At 50.1% G+C, this 27,293-nt stretch overlaps 11 protein-coding genes across 11 annotated transcripts; 4 read left to right on the plus strand and 7 right to left on the minus strand.

Moving 5' to 3' along the window:
* Positions 1 to 2,427: 2,427 nt before the first annotated feature.
* BO85DRAFT_435212 (formin-mediated actin nucleation enhancer) lies at positions 2,428 to 5,605 on the plus strand (the record flags this gene model as incomplete). The annotated part of the gene is made up of 2 exons (XM_025658506.1): positions 2,428 to 2,490; positions 2,606 to 5,605. The coding sequence occupies 2 exons, from the start codon at positions 2,428 to 2,430 to the stop codon at positions 5,603 to 5,605; spliced, it is 3,063 nt and encodes a 1,020-aa protein (XP_025518799.1).
* Positions 5,606 to 6,720: 1,115 nt separating this feature from the next.
* Positions 6,721 to 9,297, minus strand: BO85DRAFT_446035 (uncharacterized protein). The gene is made up of 2 exons (XM_025659405.1): positions 8,022 to 9,297; positions 6,721 to 7,936 (listed from the first exon to the last, which is right to left on the minus strand). Exons 1-2 carry the CDS (start codon positions 9,287 to 9,289, stop codon positions 6,826 to 6,828), a joined length of 2,379 nt encoding a protein of 792 aa, XP_025518800.1. The 5' UTR covers positions 9,290 to 9,297; the 3' UTR covers positions 6,721 to 6,825.
* Positions 9,298 to 10,048: 751 nt separating this feature from the next.
* On the minus strand, positions 10,049 to 11,184 carry BO85DRAFT_456581 (NmrA-like family protein; the record flags this gene model as incomplete). The annotated part of the gene is made up of 4 exons (XM_025661458.1): positions 10,049 to 10,299; positions 10,360 to 10,697; positions 10,773 to 11,005; positions 11,059 to 11,184. The coding sequence occupies 4 exons, from the start codon at positions 11,182 to 11,184 to the stop codon at positions 10,049 to 10,051; spliced, it is 948 nt and encodes a 315-aa protein (XP_025518801.1).
* A 1,002-nt stretch (positions 11,185 to 12,186) lies between these two features.
* BO85DRAFT_517120 (MFS general substrate transporter) lies at positions 12,187 to 13,641 on the plus strand (the record flags this gene model as incomplete). The annotated part of the gene is made up of 2 exons (XM_025664883.1): positions 12,187 to 12,477; positions 12,546 to 13,641. 2 exons carry the CDS (start codon positions 12,187 to 12,189, stop codon positions 13,437 to 13,439), a joined length of 1,185 nt encoding a protein of 394 aa, XP_025518802.1. The 3' UTR covers positions 13,440 to 13,641.
* Positions 13,642 to 14,126: 485 nt separating this feature from the next.
* On the minus strand, positions 14,127 to 16,314 carry BO85DRAFT_475074 (glutamate--cysteine ligase; the record flags this gene model as incomplete). The annotated part of the gene is made up of 7 exons (XM_025662696.1): positions 14,127 to 15,078; positions 15,129 to 15,678; positions 15,725 to 15,850; positions 15,900 to 16,012; positions 16,063 to 16,128; positions 16,178 to 16,250; positions 16,304 to 16,314. 7 exons carry the CDS (start codon positions 16,312 to 16,314, stop codon positions 14,179 to 14,181), a joined length of 1,839 nt encoding a protein of 612 aa, XP_025518803.1. The 3' UTR covers positions 14,127 to 14,178.
* Positions 16,315 to 18,144: 1,830 nt separating this feature from the next.
* BO85DRAFT_456584 (MBL fold metallo-hydrolase) lies at positions 18,145 to 18,948 on the minus strand (the record flags this gene model as incomplete). The annotated part of the gene is made up of 1 exon (XM_025661459.1): positions 18,145 to 18,948. The coding sequence occupies one exon, from the start codon at positions 18,946 to 18,948 to the stop codon at positions 18,145 to 18,147; it is 804 nt and encodes a 267-aa protein (XP_025518804.1).
* A 658-nt stretch (positions 18,949 to 19,606) lies between these two features.
* Positions 19,607 to 21,121, plus strand: BO85DRAFT_414154 (Zn(II)2Cys6 transcription factor; the record flags this gene model as incomplete). The annotated part of the gene is made up of 3 exons (XM_025657635.1): positions 19,607 to 19,944; positions 20,002 to 20,470; positions 20,531 to 21,121. The coding sequence occupies exons 1-3, from the start codon at positions 19,781 to 19,783 to the stop codon at positions 21,119 to 21,121; spliced, it is 1,224 nt and encodes a 407-aa protein (XP_025518805.1). The 5' UTR covers positions 19,607 to 19,780.
* Positions 21,122 to 21,408: 287 nt separating this feature from the next.
* On the plus strand, positions 21,409 to 23,179 carry BO85DRAFT_456586 (Zn(II)2Cys6 transcription factor; the record flags this gene model as incomplete). The annotated part of the gene is made up of 4 exons (XM_025661460.1): positions 21,409 to 21,481; positions 21,537 to 22,216; positions 22,275 to 22,973; positions 23,021 to 23,179. The coding sequence occupies 4 exons, from the start codon at positions 21,409 to 21,411 to the stop codon at positions 23,177 to 23,179; spliced, it is 1,611 nt and encodes a 536-aa protein (XP_025518806.1).
* A 26-nt stretch (positions 23,180 to 23,205) lies between these two features.
* On the minus strand, positions 23,206 to 24,995 carry BO85DRAFT_446038 (NAD(P)/FAD-dependent oxidoreductase). Its single transcript, XM_025659406.1, has one exon. The coding sequence runs from the start codon at positions 24,508 to 24,510 to the stop codon at positions 23,224 to 23,226; it is 1,287 nt and encodes a 428-aa protein (XP_025518807.1). The 5' UTR covers positions 24,511 to 24,995; the 3' UTR covers positions 23,206 to 23,223.
* Positions 24,996 to 25,416: 421 nt separating this feature from the next.
* On the minus strand, positions 25,417 to 26,442 carry BO85DRAFT_446039 (MFS general substrate transporter). The gene has a single exon (XM_025659407.1). The coding sequence runs from the start codon at positions 26,166 to 26,168 to the stop codon at positions 25,440 to 25,442; it is 729 nt and encodes a 242-aa protein (XP_025518808.1). The 5' UTR covers positions 26,169 to 26,442; the 3' UTR covers positions 25,417 to 25,439.
* On the minus strand, positions 26,346 to 26,996 carry BO85DRAFT_484647 (MFS general substrate transporter; the record flags this gene model as incomplete). The annotated part of the gene is made up of 1 exon (XM_025663249.1): positions 26,346 to 26,996. The coding sequence occupies one exon, from the start codon at positions 26,994 to 26,996 to the stop codon at positions 26,346 to 26,348; it is 651 nt and encodes a 216-aa protein (XP_025518809.1).
* Positions 26,997 to 27,293: the final 297 nt, after the last annotated feature.

A 27,293-nucleotide genomic window follows, 5' to 3' on the forward strand; every position in this document is an offset into this window, starting at 1 on the left:
GGCCTTTCGTAATGCCTACTTAGTCCCACATAAAAAAAAAAAAAAAAAAAAAAAAAAAAAAAAAACGATTACATTTATTGGCCATCATCTTTCTCTGCTTCATCATGAATGGGATTACAATTGTGCGTGCGTGCGTGTAGGTGTGTGTTCCCACTTCGCTACTACTGAGACGCACCATGTCGCCTCACTCCACTTGCTTCTGCTTCCATCAGTCGAGTTGCCAATTTCAATGGACTCCCTGCCCTTGCGGCCTGTCAGAATCCACTCGGAGTAGGCCCACCCATTGCGCTGCATGGTGAATTCATATGAGTTCCATCCGTATCTCTGATCCTAGGTCTGGAATGATCCCTTGCTGCATGGAAGCTCACTTCCATAGCCCATGCTCCTTCAGACCTTCTTGGTCCTTGTCTTTGCTGTCACCGCGTCTGAAAAGTCCAGTCGGTACTTCTGCCATCCGAGTGCGATCGGTAAGTGCAACGGAGCTCAGGTTCGCTTGAGCAAGGGCGGCTGTCCTGCCAACACACCTCGCAATCACCAAAATTGGGCATTCGCGAGGTGGAGAGCCATTCCACCCCCCGACTAACCCGGCTAGGCATCCGATCTATAGAGTCCTCCACCAGAGATACTTCTCCAGACGTGCTTTCCTTGAAATCGAGAAGCAGCGTCGTGCCAATTCTATTTACCTAGACATCTGTGCTGGTTTACTGCAGCTGTCAGCATGATCATGAATTAGATCTTCGGGGCCAAGGAGATAGACGGCTAGCTTGATGATCGACGGAAACCATACTTGCATCATGCTTGCTGGGTGGTTTGTTTGGGGAATACTGGCAAAGCAAATCAGCGAACCGACTTGCGCTACGATCCTGCCTGATGGACAATCTCATTGACGCTTCAGCGCACTACCCACTTGATGCTATAGATATCACATTACTAAGAGACTAAGCGAATACAGTAAGAACTAAGGCAAGCGCCGGGGCAATTGACCGGGCCATGCTAAGCATTATTAGGCTAGTTCATTATATTGAGCGCCTGCCCAGGCGTCCAGCGACTCCATGACTTGTGCCGCACAACGATGGATCGGGCCTGCTTACAAAGTATCATATTGTTGCTGGCGTTGAACCAGAAATAATCTCAATGGATATCATCATTACGTAAGAGTGGCTCTGTCAATAGCCAAGGGAGACTTCATAGGAATCCCTTTCGTTCCAACTTGAGACAAGACCATCAATCAATCGAGAGGCATTGCCATCACTACAGTATGGACCAAAGTGCGCGCGGCCTCGTTAGGACTACTGTGTACAGAACCTTACGCAGTGTCACACAGGAAAGGATTTCCGGAAGTTTGATAGGAAGGGACCCTCCGGCGTTGAAACTCTAACCCCAAGTTGGTTCTGCAGTCTGACATGGACGGCCAAGGGATCGGTGTCATCATGGGGAGGTATCCACACGAAGGGATGAGAAGGTTGAGCCGGCTGAAGAAAATCTCGTCTGAGGTGTATCAATAATTGGGAGACGATTAAGTACTATTCAAATGCGTACTTTTATTCACCGCTGGAGGGCTTAAGCCCGAGATATCTCTCTCTCTCTGTTAGTGGATTTACAGGGGAACTTGAAGGATGATACTTTGTTTGTAAGAGAGTAGTGTTGAACTGAGGCGCGGCTGAGGTGGATCCGGCGAAACCAAAAATCCCGGAGGCTGGTGCCAACATGTGACTTGGCGGGCGTTTGTCTTGTTGATGCCTCAGGCTGACACAAGTCTCGGAAGGCAGCGACGTTGAATTGCAGTCAGTCAGTCTGTCTTGCGCTGCTGGGCATTTCATTGCTCTGCTGGCCGGGAGACTAAACTTGTGCCCAAATTGGTCTTCTATCAGATCCCTTAGACTGCTTTAGTGCCAGTCCAACAGCATCACCACCACCCAAAACTACTACCACCACCACACTACTACCTTTCACCACCCCCCCCTCGAAGAGGCTGGTTCCTTGGCTATATTCCCGCTTGTCTCTCGCTACCTTTCTCGTGCGGACCTTTTTTTCTTATCATTATTACCTTCCTGCTTTCTTTGTTGCGTATTCTTCTACGCCGCCTCCTTCTTTCTCCTGTTTGATCTCCCTCGTTTCTCCTCATCGTTTGGTGGCTATTTTGATCCATCCCGCCGTCACTGCTCCCTCCCTCTCTCTTTTCTCCCTTACACATACCTCTGAGACAATATTCAATCCCCAGCCCTTTTCGCGACCTTGCACACTGCATCCTCTTGTCGCTCCTAATATACTCGTGTCATAACTTATCAACTGCCACCGAAAAGAATAATTGTCCCGGATTCCCGCCTTGCACATATGCAGTCCGCCTCCAGCGTTTCCTCCCGCTCCCAGCGAAGTCCGTCAGCCCAGCATTTCCCATCCGGTTCAGGGAGCAGTGTGGAATCCGCCATGACCTCCGCACCACGCAGTTCGTCGAGCTCGACGAGATCTCAATCCTCAAAGAGCGTGGTAGTAAGTGCTCCCCTCCATCGTGGTGGCATGCAGCCACTGCTTGGGTTTCTTCCAAACCACCCCCCAGCCGTCCCACAAATACTCCGGCTGACCTCGTGGTGCGTCTGATCCACAGCCCGAGAAACAGATCAACCAAATCGAAAAGAGCGTCACCCATCTGCTGGTCGCCACGAAGCAACTGCTAGAGACACTGACACAGTGGTCCCGCCGACAAGCCTCAGAGAATGAAGTGTCAGACGTCTACGTACGACTGGGCTATGAGTTCAACCTGGCTTGTCGCGCCTTCAATGCCATCGGAGTTGACACCTCAGATCTTGGCCCCGTACCCGACCTCCTGCGTACGATCCTCGAAGATACTCTTAGCCAAGATGCATCCCCACAGAGTCTCGAGCGCTACCTCCCTCGAGTTCGCGACATCATCATTAACCTTCTACATGGACTCAAGAAAAAGCAGGCTCGACTACGTGCGCGGCAACAGAAGGAGGAAAGTAGGCCATTGCCCGGTCGGCATACAAGTGCAAGTAGTGCAACTTCGGCACAGGCGGCGTTGAATCAAGCATATGAGGACACTGCCTCCACGGTAACGTCTCCGAAGCGATCGACTCGGCGATTTGGCAGTAATGGTTCTATGGAGGATCCTTCCATGGCCCGGGCGTCTTCGGCGGCATCGGCTGATGTGCGAGGAGCGAGCTATTCCGAACGAGATGCGTCGAGGCGCGAGGCACAAAACATTCTGTCGCAAGGATCTCAACCAGAATCTGGTGCAACTCCCAAGGGCTCCGTGACTTCGACCAACGCGCCACCTTATCCCACACCGCCCCCTCCGCCCGCCCCGAAACAAGACGATGCTCTCGGTGCTCTGCAGAGAAGCGGGGAGCTGGAACGTCGGGCCTCGCGAAGGTTCTCGGCCTATCAGATACAAAAACATCTGGGAACTTCTTCAAGCGGTGTTCCAGTCCTTCCGACCCAAAATTCCCCGATCCCGAATCGAGGGCGTGATGTTCGGGAGTCGCTGAACGCTGTGCGTCTACGCGGGTCAGTCCATGGACGACAGCGATCGACAAATCGGCTGCAGGACGCAAAGGTCGCTTCACAGGCGCCTTCGAGCGTTCCCAGTATCGAAGAGGAGCGCCCAAAATCTCGCGTTGGGTCACCTGCAGAACTTCCAGCGGAGGGCGCTACTGCCGCCAAAGACAAGTCTGTTGAACGCCCTGGAAGTGGACCGGCAGATCACCCGGCTATTGGACGGCAGCCCGATCTCCCACGACCTTCTGAAGAGCCGTCCCTCGCGGAGGCATTTGAACCTGTAAAGGATGCTGCCCCTACCGCGGCTGCCCGCCCAGGAACGCCTAAATCTGAACGTCAGGAGCCAGCTGTGTCTGCTTCTACTCCACCTCAATCAGTCCAATACTCCCCTGAGCAGCAGTCCCCAGGCAAGGAGCTCACTCTATTCCTCCAATACAGAAGCAAGATCAAGAAATACGTTCTCCCAGAAGGATATACTGGCCTTACTATCGGGAGACTGCAGCTAGCTTTTATTGAGAAGTTCGCTTGGAACACCCACAACAACGGGGTTGACTTGCCGGAAATCTATATTCAGGACCCAGTATCAGGGGTCCGGCACGAGCTGGAGGATCTGGCTGATGTCAAGGACCGATCTGTGTTGGTGTTGAATGTTGATATTCTGGATGAGGTCAAGAAGCATTTTGACGATGAATTCGGTGGAGTCCGTCGCATGATCGAAGGTGTTAAAGGGGCCCTCGAGGGCCAAGAAAGCATGATGCAACGTGTGTCGGACCGTCAACTGGAAGCTGCGAAAGAAATGGCTCGCCTTGCTGCTGCGCCTCCTGTGCCTGTCGCAGCTACCGCCAAGACTGGCGATACCCGGAAGGGTCCTATTGCGGGGAGCGACAGTCAAATCGCCGAGCTTCAGAGTTTGCGACGTGACCTTGCTGTACTACGTCAGACGTACTCGAACTTCACCGCCGATATTGCAAGCTCAATGAGCGCGATCCGTACCAAAGCAGGTGGACTGAAGACGGCTGCAGCTGACGTCACCGTACCGTCGTTCGAAGGCGATGCAGGCCGTGTGCGTGTGAATTCTGGGAAGAAGGAGCTTGCCGAAGAGTCAGAACGTCTTGTGGCGCGGGTTGATGACCTCCAAGATTTGGTTGAGGATCTCCGCAAAGATGTCGTGACTCGTGGTGTCCGACCGCTCCCCAGGCAACTGGAGTCGGTGAGTAAGGACATCAGCGCCGTCACCAAGGAGATCAAGAAGATGCAAGATTTCCTTAAGCGGGAGAAACCCGTCTGGACCAAGATCTGGGAGAAGGAACTTCAGCAAGTCTGTGAGGAGCGTGACCAGCTTACTATGCAAGAGGACCTCGCAGCTGATCTTCAGGATGATCTGGAGAAGGCAGCTCAGACTTTTGCACTTGTTGAGCAGGCCACAAAGCAGCAGGCGATGCAGAACAATACAGGCGGTCCCACATTGCGCAACACCTCGCGGAATGTTGTGATTGATCCGGCTGTGGATCCCATGAAGGCCAAAGACAGCGTCTTGGGTGAGGTGCGCGCCTTGCAGCCGAACCATGAATCTCGCTTGGAAGCGATTGAGCGGGCAGAGAAGGCACGCCAGAAGGAGCTGGAGACTCGCCGTATCGGGCTTTTCCAGAAGGAGCTCGGAGCGTTTGTCGAGGAAGGCAAGTTGAAGAAGAGTGGTGGTGTGGAGGAGGCCGAAAGACTCCGTCGGGCCAAAGATGACCGCATTCGCAAGGAGGTCTGGGAGAGACAACAGGCCAGGGCGGCCGAAATGGAAAAGGCAGAAGCAGAAGCCGCTGCAGCGCAAGCGGAGCAGGCTGAGGAGCCAGCCGAAGACGCAGAGGCCGCAGAGGCGGAGCCTGATGCAGACGTGGCTGAAGAGGCAAATGCTGAGAAGGAGGACTCTGGAAAGGAGGAGGAAGTAACTATGGTCAAAGGAAAGTCTCCGGTTCCGGAAGACTCGGATGAAGCAGAAGAAGAGCAAAGGGAAACGTTCCTTGATGCCGAGGAGCACGAGGAAACCGACAAAGAAGCAACCACTGCGCATGAACAGAAGCCGGATCATGAGCAATAGGGATACGGCTCTGTTGACCGTTCTGCGGCCAACATTCTCAGTGCGATACTCGTCCTCTCCATCATCTACATCTTGTATCTAGCCTGAGTTGTCGGGCTGCCCTCTTTTGGACCTTTCTCCTTTGTCATTATCACCGTTGTGTCCACCCTCGTTGATTATTTCCTTGAACTGTCTGTTTCCCTGTGTTTGCTATATTTTCTTGTCGCGTTCGCTCAGTTCCAATCGCAAGAACTGGAGCTGCAGCCTTGCCTGTTCGCATATCGACGATACCCTGCCAGCTTGTGGCCTGTTATGACTATTGATGATATACAGGAGGGTCAGGTTATCTTGGTCTATCCTGCTTTGCTGCTGTTTCAGACGAGGTTGATTGATTTTTTTTTTTTTTTTTTTTTTTTTTTTTTTTTTTTTTTTTTTTTTTTTTTTTTTTTTTTTTTTTTTTTTGCATTAATATAATCTTAGAATTTTTAATGTACCAAGCTTCAAGAGCGTCGCATTCCTACACTATGTCCTAGGACGAGATTTAGACCAACGATTATTCTCGCCTTCCCCCGAAGCTGTAGATCTACAACAAATAAGTAGCCTTAGTATCATGATTGTTGCTGCAGTGTTTTCCAGCAATAAGAACCAACTTAACATTTATATCTTCAACCCCAGGCAACATTGCCATCGAGTGATTATACACATAGCACTTGCTTTCCCATCAAACTACCACCCTCGCTAACCTGTATACCCAAAGCTTAGTACTACTGGATGATCTCCATATCCTGAAAAATCAGTAACCTCCAACGGCTACAACAAACACAGTGACGCTTTTACTCTTCGTATCCCACACCCCCACCATATCTATATCTAGACTTGAGATAAACATAAGTAGGAACTTAACATCCTCAATCACCAGTCCCTATTGTGATGTTAGTTCAACAATAGTACTATATATTAATGTTCTAAATACTGCAAGTCGAATCAGCATACTTTCTACATGGTTGTACTGAGTAGTTACATGAATACGTCTTCTGTAATTATATAATTCAGGTGAACTGACATATATGCTAGTTTAGTAGTCACTGACAACTAGTAGCTATTACCTGCGTGATTCAAGTCTACTATTTCATGAGGTAGTATTTTCTGTGTATTATACGGCTAATTAATTGAAGATATTCTACCATGAAACTGTTGGTTCACCAATATATATTAAGTTACTATGAAAATCAGCATTTCCATCACACTTGCGTTTCACCTGTGATCACAAGATTTGGATTCTTCCGTTCCCTTGGATTCCTCTGTCTCCTCTGCCCCCGTGTCTTCCTCCTTGGAGCCATGCTCTTCGTAATCAAGCCCGGCGCACCGACCGCAAGACGAAACGGTTGCTCTAGCCCTTCTTTCCTTGCCCTTTCATCTCTCTCCTCACTCCCTCCATCATTATGAGCATCAACCGAGACCGTAGAAGAATATGGCGGGAGCTCAGCCAACTCAATCCCCGAGGAAGTGCTCGGACCTCCCTCCGCCCTCCGAACCAACGGCGAGCTATCCTTGATACTACTATGCTCTGCATCTCCTCCTTCTCCTCCTCCTCCTCCCTGCACCATCCCACTACCATCAAGTAAAACGCCCACAAGCCCATCAAAACGACCAAGGTCCTCCCAATCCCGCTTATCCGTATCCCTAATGCCCGCAAAGCGCACATGCTTCTCACAATGTAATTCCGCACCCATGCGCAGCATCGCAAACGCATCGAGACTATCCGTCCAGGTAGGGACGGAGTGGCAGTAAAAGACAATGAGACATAGACCCAGTATCTGCAAGCCAATAAGAACCGATATGACGATCACCCCGGCTAAGCTCCACTTGGGCTTGACCAGCACCGTCCCACTATCAAAGTAGATGCTTCGCGAGTTATATGACCAGCCTTGCGTTGCTGTGCTGGTTAGCACGGCTTCATTGGCGAAGTAAGTCGCCATGTCGAGTGCTGTAGCGGCGGACTGGGTATCGTTGAACGAGGCGACCCAGATGTAGATTGTATTCATGAGGTATTGGTACCAGTAGTCGTCGCTGGAGCTGTCTATATCCCATAGGAGATCCTCGCAGGTATCGCCGGCGGTGCTGAAGCCGGTGAGGGAGAGTCGGGTGAATGGTAAGGCGTTGAATTGGCAGATGGAGAATAGTGCGGATCTGGTGGTGTTGGTGGTGATGGCGTAACTGGCGGCGTTGAGGAAGCTTTGGTTGCCGAATAGAGCCAACGCACTCGTCATTAGTGGGCCGGCTGCGTAGAGGTCTTCGTAGTTGAAGGGATCGGGTAGGCCGGTGGGGCCAAGGGTTGTTGTGTCGTTGTCACTGGTATATAGTACTGTCGGTTAGTAGTCTATTTCCTCCAGTGACTATTAGATAGGAAGGGTGTTGGAAGGGGGTGTCTTATTACACAACTGATGGAATGGCATAGTCGTCGTCTACTCCCAGATAGTCATTGAAATCGTGCTTCAGGACCTCCTGGCTGGGCCATTTCTCGAGAAGAGGTCCCGGGTTGTTGCCATTATGGTAGTTGCTGATTTCGAAGTACCCCCGAGTGGTGTTTGTAGTACATTTCAACGTAAAGTTGAGTTGTTCGACTGTGAAATCTACATCAATCCACAGCTCCTCTGAGATATCCTGGCGGTCCCGACTCCGAGTCCAAGGGGTTTGACCGAACGCGCCGGGCGCGCAGATTCGAATATCGAGTGTATCAGGGGCAGTCAGGTTAGTCACGAAAGGACGGTCACCCGAGCACGTCTGCGGGAACTCAGATGAATGCACCGCTTCGCAGGCGGACGATGAGTTTAACCGGATGGCATGTTGGCGCAAAACACCGGTATTGGTTCCATTTTGCAGTGCAGATACGAAATACCGGTCCGAACGGAATGATTTGTCATACCAGAAGAATGTGCCTCTCTCGATAGCCTCAGCATCGTTGATCGTTGTCCATTGCTCCGGCCATAAATAAGGTTGCACGTCGAGCTCGCCTACCAGCTGCGTTTTCTTGGCTACCTGCTGGACAGCAAGACTTTGAGGCATGGACTCTAGAGCGGCAGGTTCCGGGTCAAGGCCCACAATTGTGGCGATGTTCGATGGTTCGCATGTCCAGACCGGCATCTCCCAGCATGTGGCGATGGTGATATCCTCATACTTGATTAAGATTGACTGAATGGCAGGGGTGATTGCTACGAGCAGAACGAACAGCCCTCCAAAGATGGCCAATGAGGATCCATGGCCATCGAGTGGTAGACTGCGAAACCATGACCTCACATTGGCCCAGGGACGATCCGCTAGAGCGACAATCTGTCGGAGGGACAGCTTCTGATTAGGCGAACGTCGCTGCGTGTAGACAACGGCCGCTTGGGCCAGGAACCCGGAGACGATGGGAATGGCGAGGACGGCTTGTAGCTTTTCAAGCACGAGGATCAATTCAAAGCTGACGAGAATATCCAAAACCACGGCTGCCGACTGACCAAGGCCCTGGCGAGTATAGGAGGCAGCGTCTAGAGGACGCACCATCATGACACAGGTCATGATCCAGGGAGCGAGCAGAATAGCAACATAGAAAGAAAGAAGGTATAGTGACTTCCTCGTCCGATACCGCAGAGGCTCCAGTATCGGACTTGGCTCATTTGAGTTCATTTGGCCATTTGCAGCCACTCGACGGGGGCTGTTCATGGTAGCCATGATGTATAGCCTGCAGGCGAAGAGAATGGAATGTTGGCATTTTTCACACAGACGGGCTTGCTCAGGGGTCGTTTATAACCAATTTCCCACTCAGGACTTTATTTCCAGGTGGCCGCAGCAAAATCAGCTATTGGGTCTCACGGAGGGTCTACCTGCAAGGCTGACAGACCATGAACGCTCGCAAACTGAGCTATGAATGCAATCTAAGACCAAAGAAGCCAAGCTCATGGTGCCCCAAAACCCTAGCGTTTAGGCGAGTGTGGTTGGATGGTTCCGAGTGGATAAAGGTCGGCAAACTCGGCCGTGAGGCTTGTTTTCATCTTAGTCTGTCTCGCTATGGCCTCTCACAGCATCGCTTCGTTCCGACAGACCCGCAAACTAAGGGTGCTCGTAAGGCTAGTGTTGTAACCCTACAAATTAGCAATCCCCTGCATGTTACGCTATAAACGCTTTGTTCGTCGTATCATGTCACGAGATATAGGGGAAGGAAGTCAGAGTTCAGGATGTAATTCCGGCTATGCGGGTATAGCCTATCACATGTAGTAAGCATTTGCTATCTTCAGTATATTTTTATATGTACTTAGTCTCGACAACTCTTCCAATCATACCACTCGATCTTTCTGTGCCCTCACAGACCCCTCCTGCGAGAGGCGCTAACCAATCAGCCAATGATATCTTCCTTGCTACTAAATTACCTTGTCTCGTAATTTCTCCCTCACCCTTCTGATGTCGCATTACTCCATCATCAACCTAAACCTTCCATGAAAGTTCGAGGAATTCCCGCAAGGTCATAGTTTTGATATCCGGGAAAGTCTCATTGAGAGTGCTGACAGGTCTGAGGTCAAGCTCATTTCCGACAATCCACAACCCAGTCTGAGCAAATAGTTGCTTGGTCATTTCTTTGCCCACTACAGCAAAGGTGGCATCGTAGCAAGGTAATTCCGTGACCTGTCCTGCTTCTAACTCTTCCTTAGAGTCATAGGTGATACGGAACTTGGTACCTGACATAGACTCGTGAGACAAGTTACGATGTATGCCCAGTACTAAAAGATTGTACACACCTCTCGCCTCTTCGGCCATATTAACAAAGTCATGAAGCGTAACCCTATCACCGATGATATAGCTTTCCTTTGGCCAGACCGCAAGATCGAGGATGCGGACAACGAATCTCGCAATGTCCAGAACCCGGGTGAGCACGACGGCTTGGTCTCCAGATCCGGGTTTGGCTGCCACGTTGTTGGCTATATCAACAAACATCGGAAAGGAACCGACGTTGGATTTGAGCAGAGGAGACCCGTAGAAATCCATGAACATGCCGTTGTAGACAGCAGTGTGCATTAGGGATGTCTTCGCCAGTTCCTCTAGCGCCTCTGTTTTGGATTTGGCGACCTCGGGATACCTAAAGCACAAGGGTCAATACGTGACCGGCTTTTCTCCAACCGCCCCGAGTACTTGGGGGACTATCGCTACTAACTTGGTGGGATATGCGAACCCGGCAAAAATGCTGGGGATAAATCGCTTCGTCGTAGAGGAGTTCTCCGCCGCGCGAATAAGGTTCCTTTCTGGTAGAGAGCTTCCATATGCGTTGATGGTACAGATTACGTCCCTGACTTTGTTTTCTTCGAGAGCCTCTGTCAGACTTTGGACGTTGTCATAATCAACAACGACCAAACGAGCTGGTAGCTTCTCATCTAGACCAGGAGTACTCTTCGTAGTGTTAGCAAGGCAATGTTTCTGGTTATGCTGAAAATGTCACTCACCTTTCGACTGAGTATGACCACATTGTGCTTGCCATGGACGGCCAATGCTTCTGCAATGGTTAGACCAAGACCTTTAGTTCCACCGGCGACGGCGACCGTAGTAGTAGTGGTAGTGGTAGCAGTCATAATTGTAGAGTATCAATTCTCGATATGTGAGTGATATTGAGTATATTGACAGTCGATGTTAGAACTATACCATATCATGTCGAAAAGCAAGTGCTATTTAACCACTTGGGATATAGCCTTGACATATCCCAATCATTACAAATCCGAGCCCTGCTTTCTAGCATTTTGCTAGCACCATGATGTTCTGAAGTGTTGAAGATGGTCGGATCGAGTCGCATCCTGGAAGGATGATGAGACTAAACATACTTCCGAGCGGACCAGCCCTCCTCCGTGATCCGGTCATCTTTTCCGCCATCCGGCCACTTGAAGGATCAAAGGATTGGAGGATGATATTTCCTAACCAATGACATTATCATAAGATTTTGTACTCTTTAACATGTTGAAAAAAATACCACAAAATTTATAGCATAACTTCTTAAGACTCTCCCTAGCCAGATTTGGCATATAACCATCTTCATTAGTGTTGATATCAAATGAAATAGAAGAAAGAAAAGAAGAAAATATCATTTGGTCAACCATACTATGATACTACCTGAGGTGCATAGAGTACCTGTTCCAGATGGCTTCTATCTCGAAAGGAACAACCTAAGGAAGTCAACTGCCAACAAGGTAAAAAGGACCATCATGACTCGCATGTGTTTCCGTATCCCTTGAATCCCACTGACATCCTACTCACTCAAATACACCCCGCGGAGGTGGATCGGTGACCATTGTAAAGAATGTCCCTCCGTACACCTACGCAGCGGGTGATGAAATGTGCCTCTGCGTTGACTATAAGAGCTATTCAAAGGTAGACATGGTCTCACTAGAAGCATTCCATCAGCCCCAATTCCCAAAATGGACGATGACAAAATTAGCCAGGCCATCTGCGAAGAAAACCACGAGTCCTCAGCCACAATTTCAGCTGTCATCCTGGACTTCGATCCTCATGAGCATCCGCATCAATGACCCAGCTATCGGATATATACCATCCTCCTGACGGTGACTCTGCCCATCTTGCTTATGCCCCTAACATCAACTATCATTGCACCAGCTGTTGATGCTATCGAGGCCGAATTCCATGTTACTTCAGATGTCAAGGGCTCTCTGACAGTATCCCTGTTCCTGCTCACTTACTGTCTGGGACCATTGGTGCTAGCACCTCTTAGCAAACTGCTCGGCCGCGTTCCCATCCAGCAGTCAGGAAATGCCTTCTTCCTCGCTTCTGATCTGGCCGCGGGTTTCTCAAAAAGCATAACCCAGCTCTTAGTATTCCGCCTGTTGAGCGGACTAGACGCTAGTGCTTCATTAGCTGTACTCTCCCAAATCTCCCCCCATCAACCCGCACCCCCCATCGCTTTCGCTAACAAAAGCATATCTAGACCGGCGTCAGCACCAATGGTGATATCTTCCCCAAAGAACAACGCGGGCTAAGCCTTGCCCTTCTTAACATGGATCCCGTCCTTGGCTTCTGCCTCTCCATAGCAGCCGGCTACATAACAGAGTACTCAACCTGGCGATGGGCCTTCCACGCAACCCCAATATTTGCCGGTGTCATAATCCTAACCTCACTAAGCCTTTCACGCGAGACCTACGCCCCGGTCCTCCTCCACCGCAAGAAACAAGCTCTCCAACTTATGCCAGACTACAGAGGCCTCACACTCCTCACTCAATTCGAGCAAGCCACAAACACCACCACACCTTCCACCTCCAAATCTCAAACCCTAACAAGCCTCTACCACCGCACCCTCTTCCGCTCCCTTCGCCTCCTCCTCACCCAACCCATCGTCCAAGCCCTCTCCCTCTACCACGGCTACATCTACGGCCTCGTCTACCTCATCCTCTCGACCTTCCCCCACCCTATGGAAAACCCAATACCACCTGCCCGCCAGCACCGGCTCCCTGCACTACCTCGCCCCGTGCATCGGCTACCTCCTAGGCGCGCACAAACCTGCGCCCTAGTCTCAGACAAGATCTACCTGCGTCTCAAAACCTCCAACCACGGCATCGGCAAGCCCGAGTCCCGCCTCCCACTCATGATCCCCGCGAGTCTGCTCGTCCCCATCGGCTTCTTCATCTACGGCTGGTCCGCACAGTACAGAACCCACTGGATCGTTCCAGATATCGGTATTGTTCTGCCGCTCATGGGCGCTACTGTCATTTTCCAGTGTACGAGCGCGTACCTTCTCGAAGCGTATAGTGTGTATGGGGCGAGTGCGAACGGTGGAGTCTATATCTTGCGGGGATTGACGGGGTTTGGGTTCCCGCTGTTTTAGTCCCGTTATGTATCGCGTGCTGGGATATGGATGGGGGAATAGCCTTTTGGGGTTTGTAGCGGTTGTTTATTGGGTGTCCTATTCCGTTGGGTGCTGTGGTGGTTTTGGGAGAGGTTGAGAAGGAAAAGTAGTTTTGCGGATGAGGTGTGACAATGATGATACATACGTAGTTATCCATCGCCCCTTGATTCGGGGAGTGGAGTGGGTATTGTGTACTACATTATCTGCAGGGGGTTGTTGTTGTTGTTATTGGTTTTTCACACTCCGTGATTAATCATCATGTAAGTTGATCTCATCGTTTAATGGATTTTTGATATTGTTTCATTCAAATGCAGTCATGGCATTAAAATTCCAGGCTTTAGCGGTTCCTGAACTTAAATGTAGGGCTAGAATTGTGCCGTGTTATCTAAACTCAGTACGTACTAACTTCTCACCCCCCTTCCAACGGCCTTGCCTAGTCAGACTAATCAAGCATACATGATCTGCAGTGAATAAAAGCGTAATCTGCGACATGACGCGGCGTGGAATGTGCCCTACGTCGATCATTTTCAGCCTTTTCTCAGTGCTAATCTCACCGCCCACATAATTATTCTAAACTATGACGTAGTGGCCATTGAACAAAGGATAGTATTGATCGTAACTGTCATGATTAGAAAGATAGATACAGCAGAGTCATCTATAATACTTCTATAACTATGCATATGAACCAAAGGCGTTGCGCATAATAAATATCAACTCATCACTCTTCCATCCGAATAATCTCCTGGATCATGTCATAACGGATCTTCTCATTCACATAGCTGTCTCGCTGGTACTCCTCGTGACCGGTCACGAATGAGCGCATCCACTGGGCTGGCGTCGGAAGCTCTCCGCTGGCTCGTTTACTGATCACATCTAGGTAGGGCATGATCTTCTTTTGGTCCATCACGGGCGTGTTGCTGTACTGAAGATAAGCGCGCACGATGTTCACCAGTCCAGGGAAACTGGAGGGCACCTTTGGATCTTCGCCATTGATAATCTCATCAGCCGTGAGAAGCGCACATGACGGTGATGCATGTGCAGTAGATCTTGAGCAGCAGTTAACACAGCCTCTCCGCTGACGCTGTGGACGCTCGCACTGCTCTGCGGATGACCATCCGGTCCGGCGGAACCAGAAGCGCTCTTCGAGGGCAGCATTGCGCTTCTGCGCCCGTTCCATGGAGTCTCCCAGCTGGTCGATAGGCACATAAAAGTTCAAGTGAAGTTCCGTGATGGCTCGAGAAAGAAGGTACATGAAAATGGCAAAAGCAGCGTTGTCGAAATCGGTCAATTGTACTTCCATCGGTCGGAACTCTACCCGCCAGCCGGGTCCATCGTCGGTTAAGGGCATCTTGAGTCGGACATGTTGCCATACAGTGCTGTAGTAGACGTCAAATATGCCTGTACTATTTAGATCAAAGTTTTCCAGGTCTGTTCGGTTGAGCACAATTGGGTCCCTCGAAAGGATATTGGCATAGTGCATCGCCAAAGGTTCGTCCATGCCGCCATCTAGTAAGCGTTGTTTGACCGACTCATTCATGGGAGTCAGCGGAGATTTGCTTTCGAGATTGGCTGGCTTCTCTTGCGAGATGTATGTGCGGTTCCAAGAATACCGTGGTGGCTGCATTGCTAAGTTAGTCAAGCCAAGAAACTTTAGGGTGTGCACAATACCGTCGTGGCTAACTCTTCCGGAGTACGATCGTCAAAGCATTCAGAGGTTCGGCCCCAGCGCACTTCTGTATCTACCAGATAACCCTTAAACATCGGCGTGGCAGCAGTAAGTGCTAACATAACCGGCCCCAATGCGATCATTTGGTCATGCAACCATCGCGCTTCAATTTCATTAGGAGCCTGGAACGTAACCTGAATGCAGCAATTCCCGACCCCGAGACCGATCCCATCCAGATGGACATGGCCCTCTTTTCCATTCCCGGGGGGATGCTCTGCGGGGTATTCAAAAGACACAGAAGTGTCATGAAAAGGTGTTTGCGTCTGCTCATCTCGAAAGATTGGAATGTAGCTCTCGACACGCCGTTGTCGCCGTGCCAGCAAGTTCTCTGTCATCATTATATAGCGCGGTATGGGACAGCAGATTTGTTCCAGAGACTCTTCATGCGGACTTTCTGGGAGTGTGAACTGTCCCTTTTCACCTAAGCCAGGGAAGACACACAACGGTACAGGGTGTTGGTCGGGCGATAGAAATTGCCCGATCAATTTCCGTCTAATAACGTCAGCTTCATGTCTACTTGTCGCGAGATTCAACATACCGTCGCTTCATATTGCCTTGAACCCTGAGTAGGTCCATAATATCGCCCCCGTATGGCTCTCCTGGAGTTGCTTCAACCATATGTCGAGCCCATTCCGCCTGTAACTTGACTTCATTCCAGGGTTCACTATTATGTCTCAGTATACTGTCTTTGCCAGTGTTATTTAAATACTTACACTTCCTCAGCTTTAGCACATTGTTTTTCTTCTTTTCGTAGGATGTCTTCTTGGTTAAGAAGCAGTGTCGCTCGCGACCTGTTTGCGTCAAGGCTGACCAGGGTATATTCAATCTGTCGAGTCAGCGTCTCCTTCGATATAACTACAGCAGGTGATGTCTTACCTCGTCACCCCATAGTGGTTCGGGATCGCTTCTATTTCTTTGCCTCTTCCATAGAGATAGCAATTGCTTTTACCGTTAGCGACATGCAATCAAAAGGTATATAGGAAGCACTTACCTCCACGGCCCCTTGACGAGCAATAGGTGCAACTTGCTGAAGCTCTTGCCATGAAAGCGGTGTTCCGCTCACCCTGCTGAGAGGTTAGACACGTACTGTCTCAAGTGTGACAACGGTGGAACATACGGTGGACCCATTTTCAGTAAAGTATAAATATGATATGAAATGGACTTGTTTGTGTACAAACGTATAGGTATGATGGTGGGTTATTGAGCATCATTATATAGCTTCTCCAAAATGCAAGTAAAGGGAGTCATCTAAGACCTTGACTATACGCGTCGTCGTCGATCATAGCAGCGCGACAATCCATGGCTTGGCTGACAGCAGTATGCTGCCTCGTACGTAATGCTCGTGGGCAGCTGAAAGAGGTCATGGATGACCAATCATGCATTCTCACATATTACGCTTTTTTTGGGGTCGATAGATGGCGTAATGGCAGGCTGCAACTTCCTCGTTGCTACCCCTTGCATGGTGTCTCATCATGTCTGAAACGACAAGGCCACATAGAGCGTATCGAGGATTCAATATGTGCACCTCTTACAAAACTCATGTTCTGCGTCTCAGCCCAGGCCAGTCGGCTTCGTCCCCAAATGTCTTAACTTCATCTGGATCTGGGTCAGTAATTAGACAGCCGCATCGGCCGCGAGCTTGTAGACAGGCAGGGCTATGTCCCCTGCATCTTTCGAAGCGGTAGTACTCACATACTTCTCGTCTTGGCAGGGCCACCGGAAACTGAAGGCAGCATCATTTCCGAGTCTCCCCGATTATTATTGGAGCGCATTGAAAAGTCGATCTTCCACCGAAACATTGCCTCGAAGACATCAGTAACTTGGTCAAGTACGTGTTGCATTATCGCCAAGGCCTACATAATGCAGATCGTGAATTGCTTCGATGGAGTTCTTGGAAGAAGCGTGTTCCGTAAGGGGTAAGGATAGTGCTGAGGTCGACTCAAAATGCCCACTAGTATCTGCAACACCTGAGACCAAACACAAAAATAGACGATGAATTCCTTTCTGGTCGGTGTTCTCCGCATTTCACCAGTGTTCACCGTCTGAATTATGTTAGCTCCTCGCTTCCAACCCAGGTCCTCCCATCCAGCGTACGTATGCATTGCAATAGGCTGCCATTCACGAGTCGTAGTTCTATTCCCGCCGAGAAAGGCTTCGTAAGTGGATGAAAATCCCTTTGGCATGTGAGGTACCCGCGTCGTAGAACTCTTCAAAATACGGTTTATGCATCGCAGCATGGCTTGTATAGGCTGAGGTGGAACATCAGCCGAGCTAGTTTGTCAGTGCAGGGAGAACAGCGTGCCAAGGGACGCCATACATTTGCCCTAAAAGGCTAGCATTCATAGCTAGAGCCAAGAAATTAGACCAAACAGCAATGGTGATCAGGAATATTCGAACACAGGAGCTTGCAAAACCCCATCTATGATGAAATGATCGCACGTTTATGGACAAGTTGGGGAAGTGGGAGGGGAAGAAGAGGAATAGAAAGAACGCATTGGGCTGAGGCCACGTGCTTGAGATCACGGGCTGCCAAATCATCCTTCCCCTTTCAGTTATTTGCCTATTACTCTTCCTGTCTATTGTTCTCATACTATGCTACACCAAGGTGGCCTGTTGGTTCCTGTGATATGCAACATTTGTAGTGCATGTCGAGTCTCCCTGCGTTGCTCCTTATGATCTATCCAGACAGTTAATGCGTTCAATCTGCTCTTGACAATTCATTCGTTGTAGTATTACGTGTAGGAGAATATATTGAGGCTGTAGGCTCCATTGTTTACTGATCAATTCTCCCAATAAATTTGTAAAAGGTTTTGAAAAGCCAAGACTAGAAGGTCTCCATGGTATTTTCTGCTAAGACATGACACTTCTGACTGCACACACATGCGGCAGCACATGGTTGTCCGAAGCAAAACATGCTTTTCATGACCCTATTGTTGAGTCTCACTGTGATGGGTGTAATCACAGAACCTTCACAGGCTCCCCCGGTTTGAGCCAGCATACCTGGTCACTGATTCCTTCCTCCTGGAAAGCCTGACGCAGCTCTTGTCCAAACTGTGTGAAATGATGCCATGACTCATAATGCATAGGTACAAGGTAGTCGGCCTTGATTTTGCGAAAGAGTTGCGCGGCCTGCTTGCCATCCATGGTGATCTGATAAGGGGGGCTGCTGGGATCTGTCATGTCCGTAGGCGCATGAGCATTACCGAGGTTGACGATCGCAGCACAAATATGAAAGCGCTCTGCCATGTGCTTCAGCTCCTCCACGTAAGCAGTATCACCCGAGAAGTAGATTGCGTTAGAGAGACCGTCGCGACCATGACCAAAGTCCTCTCCGGTCAAGATAAAGCCGGTACACTCGTTACCATCGACGTGCTTTGTTGGCGTGCCAATGACCTGAAACTTCTTTCCGGCAATGGCAACTTCCATTTCTTCCCAGGGCTCGAAACCGTGGACTGCGGGCCGAGGGGAGAGGTTCTTCGCACCGTCAACAGTAGTGAAAACCCGGCGCCCATCAAGCAGGCGGCGACCGAGGTCGTCAAGATTATCGACATGGTCTTCATGACTGAGCAGGACTGCATCAATGACAGGAAGCTGATCTAGGCGGAGGGCAGGGTCATCCTCCACTTTGAGAGAAAACTTGTCGGTCATAGGGAAAGATGTTCCGGCCGGAGAGAAGAAAGGGTCGGTGAGCATATTGACCCCATTGATCTCAAGTATGGCTGTAGCAGTGCCAATATGGGTGATGTAATGAGTGAGTGCCATGATTACTGATGAGCTTGAAAAGAGGGGCTGATTGATGAGAGAAAGACTTCAATTGTAGAAAGGTATTGTCTGCCGATAACTGCGCAAGGCACAATATATAGATCTGAATAGCACTTAGTGCTTGGGAATCTGGGCAAAACGTGAGTATCTTGTTAGAGAAGGCAAGTCTTCGATGGTCAGTACTTATAGCTGATACTCGCTAAGTGGCACAGCACAAGAGGCTAATATTGTTCACATAATAGACTTCTAATGATATACTCAGCTTGTAAGCTCCTTTGAGACGAACAAATCTGATTATTTCGGCATCCCGCCGTCGGTATCCCGCCCCTCGGTATCCCTCATATACGGCAGATATCTCAATAATTCTATCTCTAAATACAATCAATTTTTCATTATGAATTAATCAATCAATCTAATGCTGGCTATAATTCCTTCGGGGTCTTTTATTTTATTTTATCCTATTTATTGTTTTGCTGAAATTATAATCACATATAATATTCCAATTGAGATCTGAAGAGTGGTAATTCATGGCGTGGCAACCTGGAGCGGGAGACCCAGTGGGATACCGATATGGTATCTAAAGTGGGGCACGATTAGTGGCCTGAATACTAATCCTTTATAACAGAAGTCTATAACCTATCCCGAAGTAACTCTTCCACTAATACACGTTGCAAAGGTGCTTAAAATAACCTGTCAGCTGTTTGGTATTGGGTTTGACCGTGGAGCGGGTGCAACAGCGGCCATTTCGGTAACTGCGTCACTTCTTCTCGTCACTTCCCGGCATCCCTCTTACATCCTCGCAAGAACTGAGAGCCCCAGACCAACCAACGATATGCCACCCCCCAAACCTACTAAGTCTCATAATCTCTTTCGATGTGGTCATTCAGGTTGTGGTGCAACTTATCAGCGGAGAGAACACTTGAAGAGACATACTGCGCGTCATAAGGAAGGCGAACGCCTCTCGTGTCCTTATTGTGAGAGTACTTTAGCCCGGAGGAATGTCCCATGACTGGAGCCCCTGAACATCTGCCTTTAAAGCTAACTGTGGACCAGCGACCTGTTACGGCGTCATGTTCGAAATTATCACCCTGAGAGAAAGCCTCCACAGACTCGGGCAGTAAAGGCTTGCCAAAAGTGCCATGCCCGGAAAGAACGCTGTGATGGTGGACATCCGTGCAGCCGGTGTCAACAACGAGGTTTGAGTTGTTCGCTTGATGTCAACGCAAATGGGGACGAGAAGCAACAGGTGCTTGGGACACAGGAGGATTTGAAGACTGAGCTGAATGCATCAGTTCCCGACGCATCACGGTGGATCGCCCAGGATTTCATAGATATTTACTTCAGCGAATTTCATCCTGTCTGGCCTTTCCTTCATAAAGGAACCTTTGATCTTACCAAGGAGCCTTGCATTCTCATACAGTCCATGCTAATGATTGGACTATGGATCAAGGGTGACCGGGAGGGGCGGGAGTCGGCGATGCATTTCCATCAAAAATTGCTGTCTGCTATACAGGCACAAAAAGTAGGGATTGTAGCATGATCGGTATGGTCAAACAGGGGCTGACGTCTTTTTAAATCATAGTCTCGGTGGCATGTGTCGGAATCAACACCACAGCATATCGAGATGAAACCTTGGCAGATGCCGACATACCAGAGCATTCTTCTCCAGCTTATATTTGCTCTGTTCATAGCAAAGCAGGAGGCGACTTTTGACCTGAACCTTCGTTGTCACCTGCCATCATCCAAGTACGAACTACTCAAATCGCTCGTGGAAACCTGTCGGCAGCTGGGATTGTTCTCGTATCCGAATATGCTAGCTCAGCATCCCCTTGATGCGCCAGTAGCTCTCATCTGGGTAAGTGTGGAAGAAGCTAAGCGATTCGGGTTGGCCCTCTATGAGTTATGTCGGCTATGTGGGCCAAAACAGCTAGTCGATTCTGATGGTCAAAGTCACGGTGGCTCACAAATGAGTGCACTTCTTACGCTCGCAGATCTGGACTTTAGCGTGCCAGACAGTGATGAGATGTGGAATGCGTCTTCGGAGGAACGGAGTAGCATCCTACGAAATATGACTTTACAGCACTCTTTCAGAGATAACCGCGACACTAGTGGCTGGATATCCCAAGCATCTGCCCATTTGCACGATGATTATGTTAATTTTGATTGGATTTGACAATGCCCGCCTCTCTTCCACACCATCAGAACGGTCGCATTAACAGAACATATAGCCTATGACGCTGTCTTTGCATTGGAATATTGGGGCTTGAACCAGCCAGTTCAAGGAAGAGAAGTTAGGGCACTGAGGAATGGGTTTCATGACAAGACATAATCAAGACTTATATTGAGTGCAGCTATATGCATTAAGGTTTCGCTGATAAGGCCGGGTTGTTCCCCGCGTGGCCTATAAATGGCTCCGGATAAACCACTCCTTCCTTCTCCGCAGCCATTCCTCTTCATCTCATGGCGCCCTCCTTCATCTCTCGCACCCGGACAGGCTGCCGGGCTTGTAGAGCCCGAAGGATAAAGTGTGATGGTACGATAATTCACCTCCGGATTGAATAGCCTCTGTAAGCTAATGCATACCAAAGAGAGCCGTCCCGTCTGCCGTCGCTGCGCGCGAAACAACCGGGGCTGCGAATACAGCTTTCAGTTGACTTGGCTTGACGAATCGATCGCCAAGGGCGTCTGTCATGGAAGGACCGGAGTATGGTCAAAGAACGGCCGCAAGAGAATGGATGTCTCAAATGAGCACGACCTGGCTAAGATGCCGCGACATCCTACGCCTAGAAGTTCGCACCAGCAGTGGATGTTTTTAAACACGTCCGCTGACGACGTGAATCGGCTCTGTGTGGAGTACCATAGGGGTTATGGCGGGAACTCGCTCGGTCATCCACGGCAGCTGCTACTATCACCCGCAATGAATACAATGCCAGTCACGGCCCTGAATCGATCCAGCGAGGATCCCATGCTGCTGGCATTCTTTGAGACAGTCATTTGCAGCAGCTCAACCCTGGTCGACAATGTACAATCCAATCCATATCGATACTTGATCTTGCCCATGGCTCTTAGTTCTGATGGCATCTATCATGCGGCATTGGCCATTTCCGCAAATACCTTGCGTCTTTCCCAAATGCAGTATCGAGTCCCTGCTCTGGCACACCATCACCGTGCGCTACTCCACCTCCAGTCTCTTTTAGATCAGGATAGTTGGTCAGATCGGGAGATGGATGTGATATTGGGGCTTGTTCTGATGCTCTGTTGGTTTGAGGTAATGAGAATATCCAACTATAACACACTAAGTCAGATGTGAGAGTTGACAGCATTAGATTTCAGATCATAGTCGTTCATCGTGGGTGACTCACCTTAATGGGTTCCAGAATGTCATTTCTGCACGAAAGCAGCGATATTGGAAAACATCGTCGCAGCACAGTCAGGAGCTTCTTGGTTTCTTCGACCGTTACTTTGTTTTTCATCTCGTTCTTGCCCGAACGGCCTTTCGATGGGATTGTCCACGAACGCATCCATGTCTTTTTGCCTTGCCTCAAAGTCTATCATCAGATATTATCGACCCTTATATGGGATTCAGCCACGCGCTACTTCTCCTAATAGATAAAGTAGCTGACTTAGCATGGCAAGAGCGTGAGCCGGACATTCGGAGCGCATATAGACTGAAGCACTCGTTGGAGGTGCTCCGTCAGACGCCACATGCGGATATCGACTTGCACTCAGGGCAAGAATGTATGGTCATTGCTGAAGCTAATCGCTTGGGCGCAATGTTGCTCCTGTACGAGATATGTTCGTCTTCTACGTCAACCTCTTCGTGTCCATCGTTTACGTCTGAGGAAAAACTCCGCTATGTGCGCCAAATTCTCAATGTTATACAAACGCACAAGTCCAACATGACGCGCACTGCCGTGCTTCCTCTATGGCCTCTCTTCCTAGCAGGTTGCTGTGCCTCGGACGACAGGGATAGAGTCGTTGTTCTGCAGATCTTCCAGGAGTGGGAGGCCATTCGTCGTTTTGGTGTACGTCTATTCACCCACGGATACAATTTCACAAGCTAATGGTTTAGAACATCACGCCGGCAAGAGAAGTGATAGAGATGGTTTGGCGACGCCGTGACCTTAACCTAAATGATATTGCAAATGACGCCATGTCAGGGGAGACAGCGCGCTTTGAATGGGAACATGCGATGACGATGCTTGGAGGGTGGAAACTAGCGCTGACATAAAGACATTCATTTTAGCATGTGTTATTTGTTTGTTTCGTTGACTATTACAATCTCGGCCCCCTCTCACGAGTTTTACGTCCCTTCCATCCTGTCAAGTCACTCAACTCCAATTCGGGGTCCTGATGGGCTAGGTTCTTCGCGGTCACCGTCTGGCCTGCGCGCCATTGCCACTGCCGGGCAATGTCGGACTCCAAATTTCCTTCCAGCAAGTCGGCAATGTACTTGCCCAGCACGGGCAGGAACTTGAAACCATGCGCTGATCCTCCGGCCGCCACGTACAGTCCTTGATGATTAGGGTGCGGTGAAATCAGAAAGTGGCGGTCAGCGGTATCAGCGTCCCAGCAAAGACGGGTATAACAGAATGGACGGTCGGCGAGTTCCGGTAGGACACGACGAAGGTTCCGGCGCATCTGAGCTTCGATTTCTAGCGGGAGGTCATCTTGTGGATTGTCCACAAAGGTGTGAGGAACAGATGACTTGTTTCCGGACCGTGTATCCGTCTGCATGTTCGTGATGAACTGGCTATGCGCCATCTTGAACACCCCATCTGCCTGCGGCGGAAAAAAGTAGCCCAGCTCCAGATTATCCATAATAGGCAGTGCGGAATAATGAGCTGTCTCCGCCGGGGAGAGTTGTATATGCGCCACACTGTGGCCTTTGGCCGTCAACTGGCCCGCCACGTCCAGCAATGTTGGCGTCCAAGCTCCGGCAGCCACCACGACCAAGTCAGCAACATGCGTTGAGCCATCAGTCGTGATCACTCCCGTACAATGCTTCTCCTCATTGAACAACAACCTCTTGACCCAGCCCTCTTCACCAGAGATATATTCCACCCCTTGCTCCTGCGCTGCGACGGCCATGCGCCGCAAGGCTTCCCCGGCCGCCGCCCAGCCAGCCGTCGGATTCCAGACGTTGATATTCCACCCATCCAATTCGCCCGTCACAAGGGGGAACCGCTCACGGATCTGCTGCGTCGACAGGCGTTCCAATCCTTCAACTCCAAGCTTGGTGCACGTCTCAATCGACCCTTCCACAAACGCGCACGACAGCTTGTATGCGCTCAGAACCCAGCCAGGGACATGGTACAGCCCACGAAACAGATCCGAGGACTTCCAGGCGGCAATCGCCTCGATTCCCAAACGTGCATACAGCGGCTCGTTATAGTCGCTGCGAATGATCTTGCTGATATCGGTTGAGGCGGCCTCGCAGGATGGCGCGGGATATCGATCCAGCACGCGGATGGACGTGAAACCGCGCTGGGCGAGATGATAAGCGGTCGAAGTACCGAAGCAGCCAGCTCCGACAATGAGGATTCTTGTATTTCGGTCCATGGTAGGGTAGCCAAGTATTAGAATGCACTACTCAACTGAAGTATTTATCTACAAACCAACCAACTACTATAACCCAGAGACCCTCGGAATAGTAGCCAGAACCCCTCCATTGCCAATCACTCGGAGAGTAGTTAGTTAGTATCCACATCGCACCGACCTGCCTTCCCCTCAACCATCCCCCCCGGGGATACTAGTAGCGCAATCCCTTATCACGATAAAGCTCCTCCCAGCAGATAGCAAGATAATCAACCAACAGAGAACAGAAGAATGAATGAAATTAAGAGCCAGTGGACCAAACCGGGCCTCGTTCCGACCTTCTCCCCTCCCGTTTTGATCATACCTACTTATCATCTGCAAGGATCCACCCCGCTACTGATTCCCCACTTTGGTTGGACTCATGGCTTGTTCTTATAGGGCGGGTATAGAACCGGCGTATGTATACGGCTATGCAGTGCAGTGCAGTGCTATCTGGTCGGTACTACTGACTTTGAGTGTTAGTAGGGGTTCTTATCGGTTAGATGTTGGGACTTTGGGCCACATGATTCGTTTGTTCTCGTCTCGGGGTTTACCCCGCTCGTTGATATCTAGGTGGTCATTGGATTCATTGTACCAAAGTGATGCGGGGAAGTGATAATCAGGGCTAGATGACTTTCGACATTTTACCAAGATGATCGGTAGTACCAACTAGGTAGTGAGTAGGTGAAAATCAACAGAGTGAGCAGTTACTGTTGCGATCTAGAAATAGACCTAAATACCATGCATGAATTGGGTTTGGGCGATTGGTAGTGGAGATAAGATAACAGTGAGGTTTGGAATATAGTAATTGAGTAAAAGAGTGCAATGATCATTTGATGCTTCAAGCATTGATTTCATATAGGTAGCAGTAGTGTTCTCTACAACTATATTCCTGGTTCAAATTAAATGCTAAACTAATAAGTATACCGGAATGATCTCTTCTCTTTATCCGTTAGATCCGAAAATGCCGCATCCTCTGAGACAGTAACAGACTGCTGCTGCTGCTGCTGCTGCTGTTCACGATCCCGTCGCTGGTTCTCCCATCTACAAAGTAATCCGTAGGCTGAGATCGCGACGATCGCAACAACCAGACAAGCCAGCAGGCCTTCATACCCGTGCGAGTAACTCGGGGCATCCGTGGAGCGAAAGACCTGCGGACCGATGATATTCCCCACGCAGTATGCGATAAAGAAGATAGCATTTAGAGTCAGTTTCTTCGAGTGACCGCTGGTATTGGCCATTGGGAGCGAAGTGGATAGTACGTAGGGTGCCCAGTAGGTGTAGAAGACGTAGTAGGAGGCGAGGAGGCCGTGTTTGTCGGAGCGGGGCAATTTCCACATGAGGATGGCACAGGCCATAGGAACTAGGTTCGAGACGGCGATGATGATACAGCGGGAATTGGGGACACGGGAGGCGAGTAACGAGAGCAGGATCTGCCATACGGTGGCGAGAACACCGGTGGGGATGCCTAGGACGGTGGTGATCAGGGAGGAATAGCCGAGTCCGGTGACGATGAGGGCGGAGAAGGTGACAAGGCCGCCGTTGGGGATGTTCTGGGCGAGCGAGAACAGAGCTAGGAGCCATGTCTTTGGGTCGAGGAGACATTCACGCACTTGATACCATTTGATGGTTTTGTCTTCCATACCCGTGTTGTTGTCTTTGACGCGCTCGAGGCAGACAAACTTTTCGCGGTCGGATAAGTACCAGCATTGGACTGGGGAGTCTGGGAGGAAGATGTATAGGACGCCTGACCAGAGGATGGAGAATGCGCCGAGGACAAGGAAGAGTAGTCGCCAGGGGTGTAGTGCTGTGTGGGTGTGTCAGATGCCGTAGCTGACGACTCCAGAGAAGACGGACGACAGCTGGTTGAACCAGAAGGCTACCCGGAGAGGCTGTTCGCTCGTCTTCCACCACATGACCGTTAGGATGCTGGAGATGGGAAACACCGATGCCTCGAGCATGCCCATGAGGAAGCGCACTGTCGCCAGGCCTGCAAAGTTCTGCGTAGCGGCCGTGCACAACATCATGACTGCCCAAGCGAAGACCATTCCCACGTAGAGTTTGGCTACGGGGAGCCGCTGGATGAGTAGCGCAGCAGGGTACTCGAAGAGCAGGTAGCCAAAGTAGAATATCGAGCCCACCCAGGAATATTGGTTGCCGGTGAGATGGGTATCAGTCTCCATACCGTAGATAGCGGCATTGGAGATGATGACCTTGTCGACTGCGGCGAGCACACAAGTGACCATGATCAATGGGATCAATATCAAATCAATCTTCCACAGCACGCGTCGCGCCTCTGCGTCGGAGATGGGTGCCGCCATGATGGCGGGATCGAGCTGGGCGAGAAACTGCACTGCAACATCTTTATCTTGCCCCGACCGATGGGTGAGGATGTCCATCTGGCCATGCTTAATCTTCTCCCCATTGGAGGCGCTGCTGTCAAGGCCAGGTTTCTTCTGGTCGGTAGTCATGACGACCAGTGTAGCATCTGCATTGATGAGGTGGGAGAGGCACCCCGACCATGTCGTCGAGTGTCAGTTTTATAGCATCATATAGATGCACCTGATAACGACGCCGGCATTTGTTATCAGAACCCCATGCCCCGAAAGGCTAAGGCGAGGGGAAGGTCGGAGCGAGGCCGATAACGAAGTACCGTTAAGGTCCCATGATAGGGCACGATAAGATAGCGCCGGCATTGGAGCGAGTGCTGTTGGAGATGGATGCCGGAGCCCACTCTATAAAGGCCATGCCGGCCGTTGGGAGAAACA

This window comes from Aspergillus piperis (assembly GCF_003184755.1).
Source record: "Aspergillus piperis CBS 112811 unplaced genomic scaffold BO85scaffold_3, whole genome shotgun sequence".
Lineage (NCBI taxonomy): Eukaryota > Fungi > Ascomycota > Eurotiomycetes > Eurotiales > Aspergillaceae > Aspergillus > Aspergillus piperis.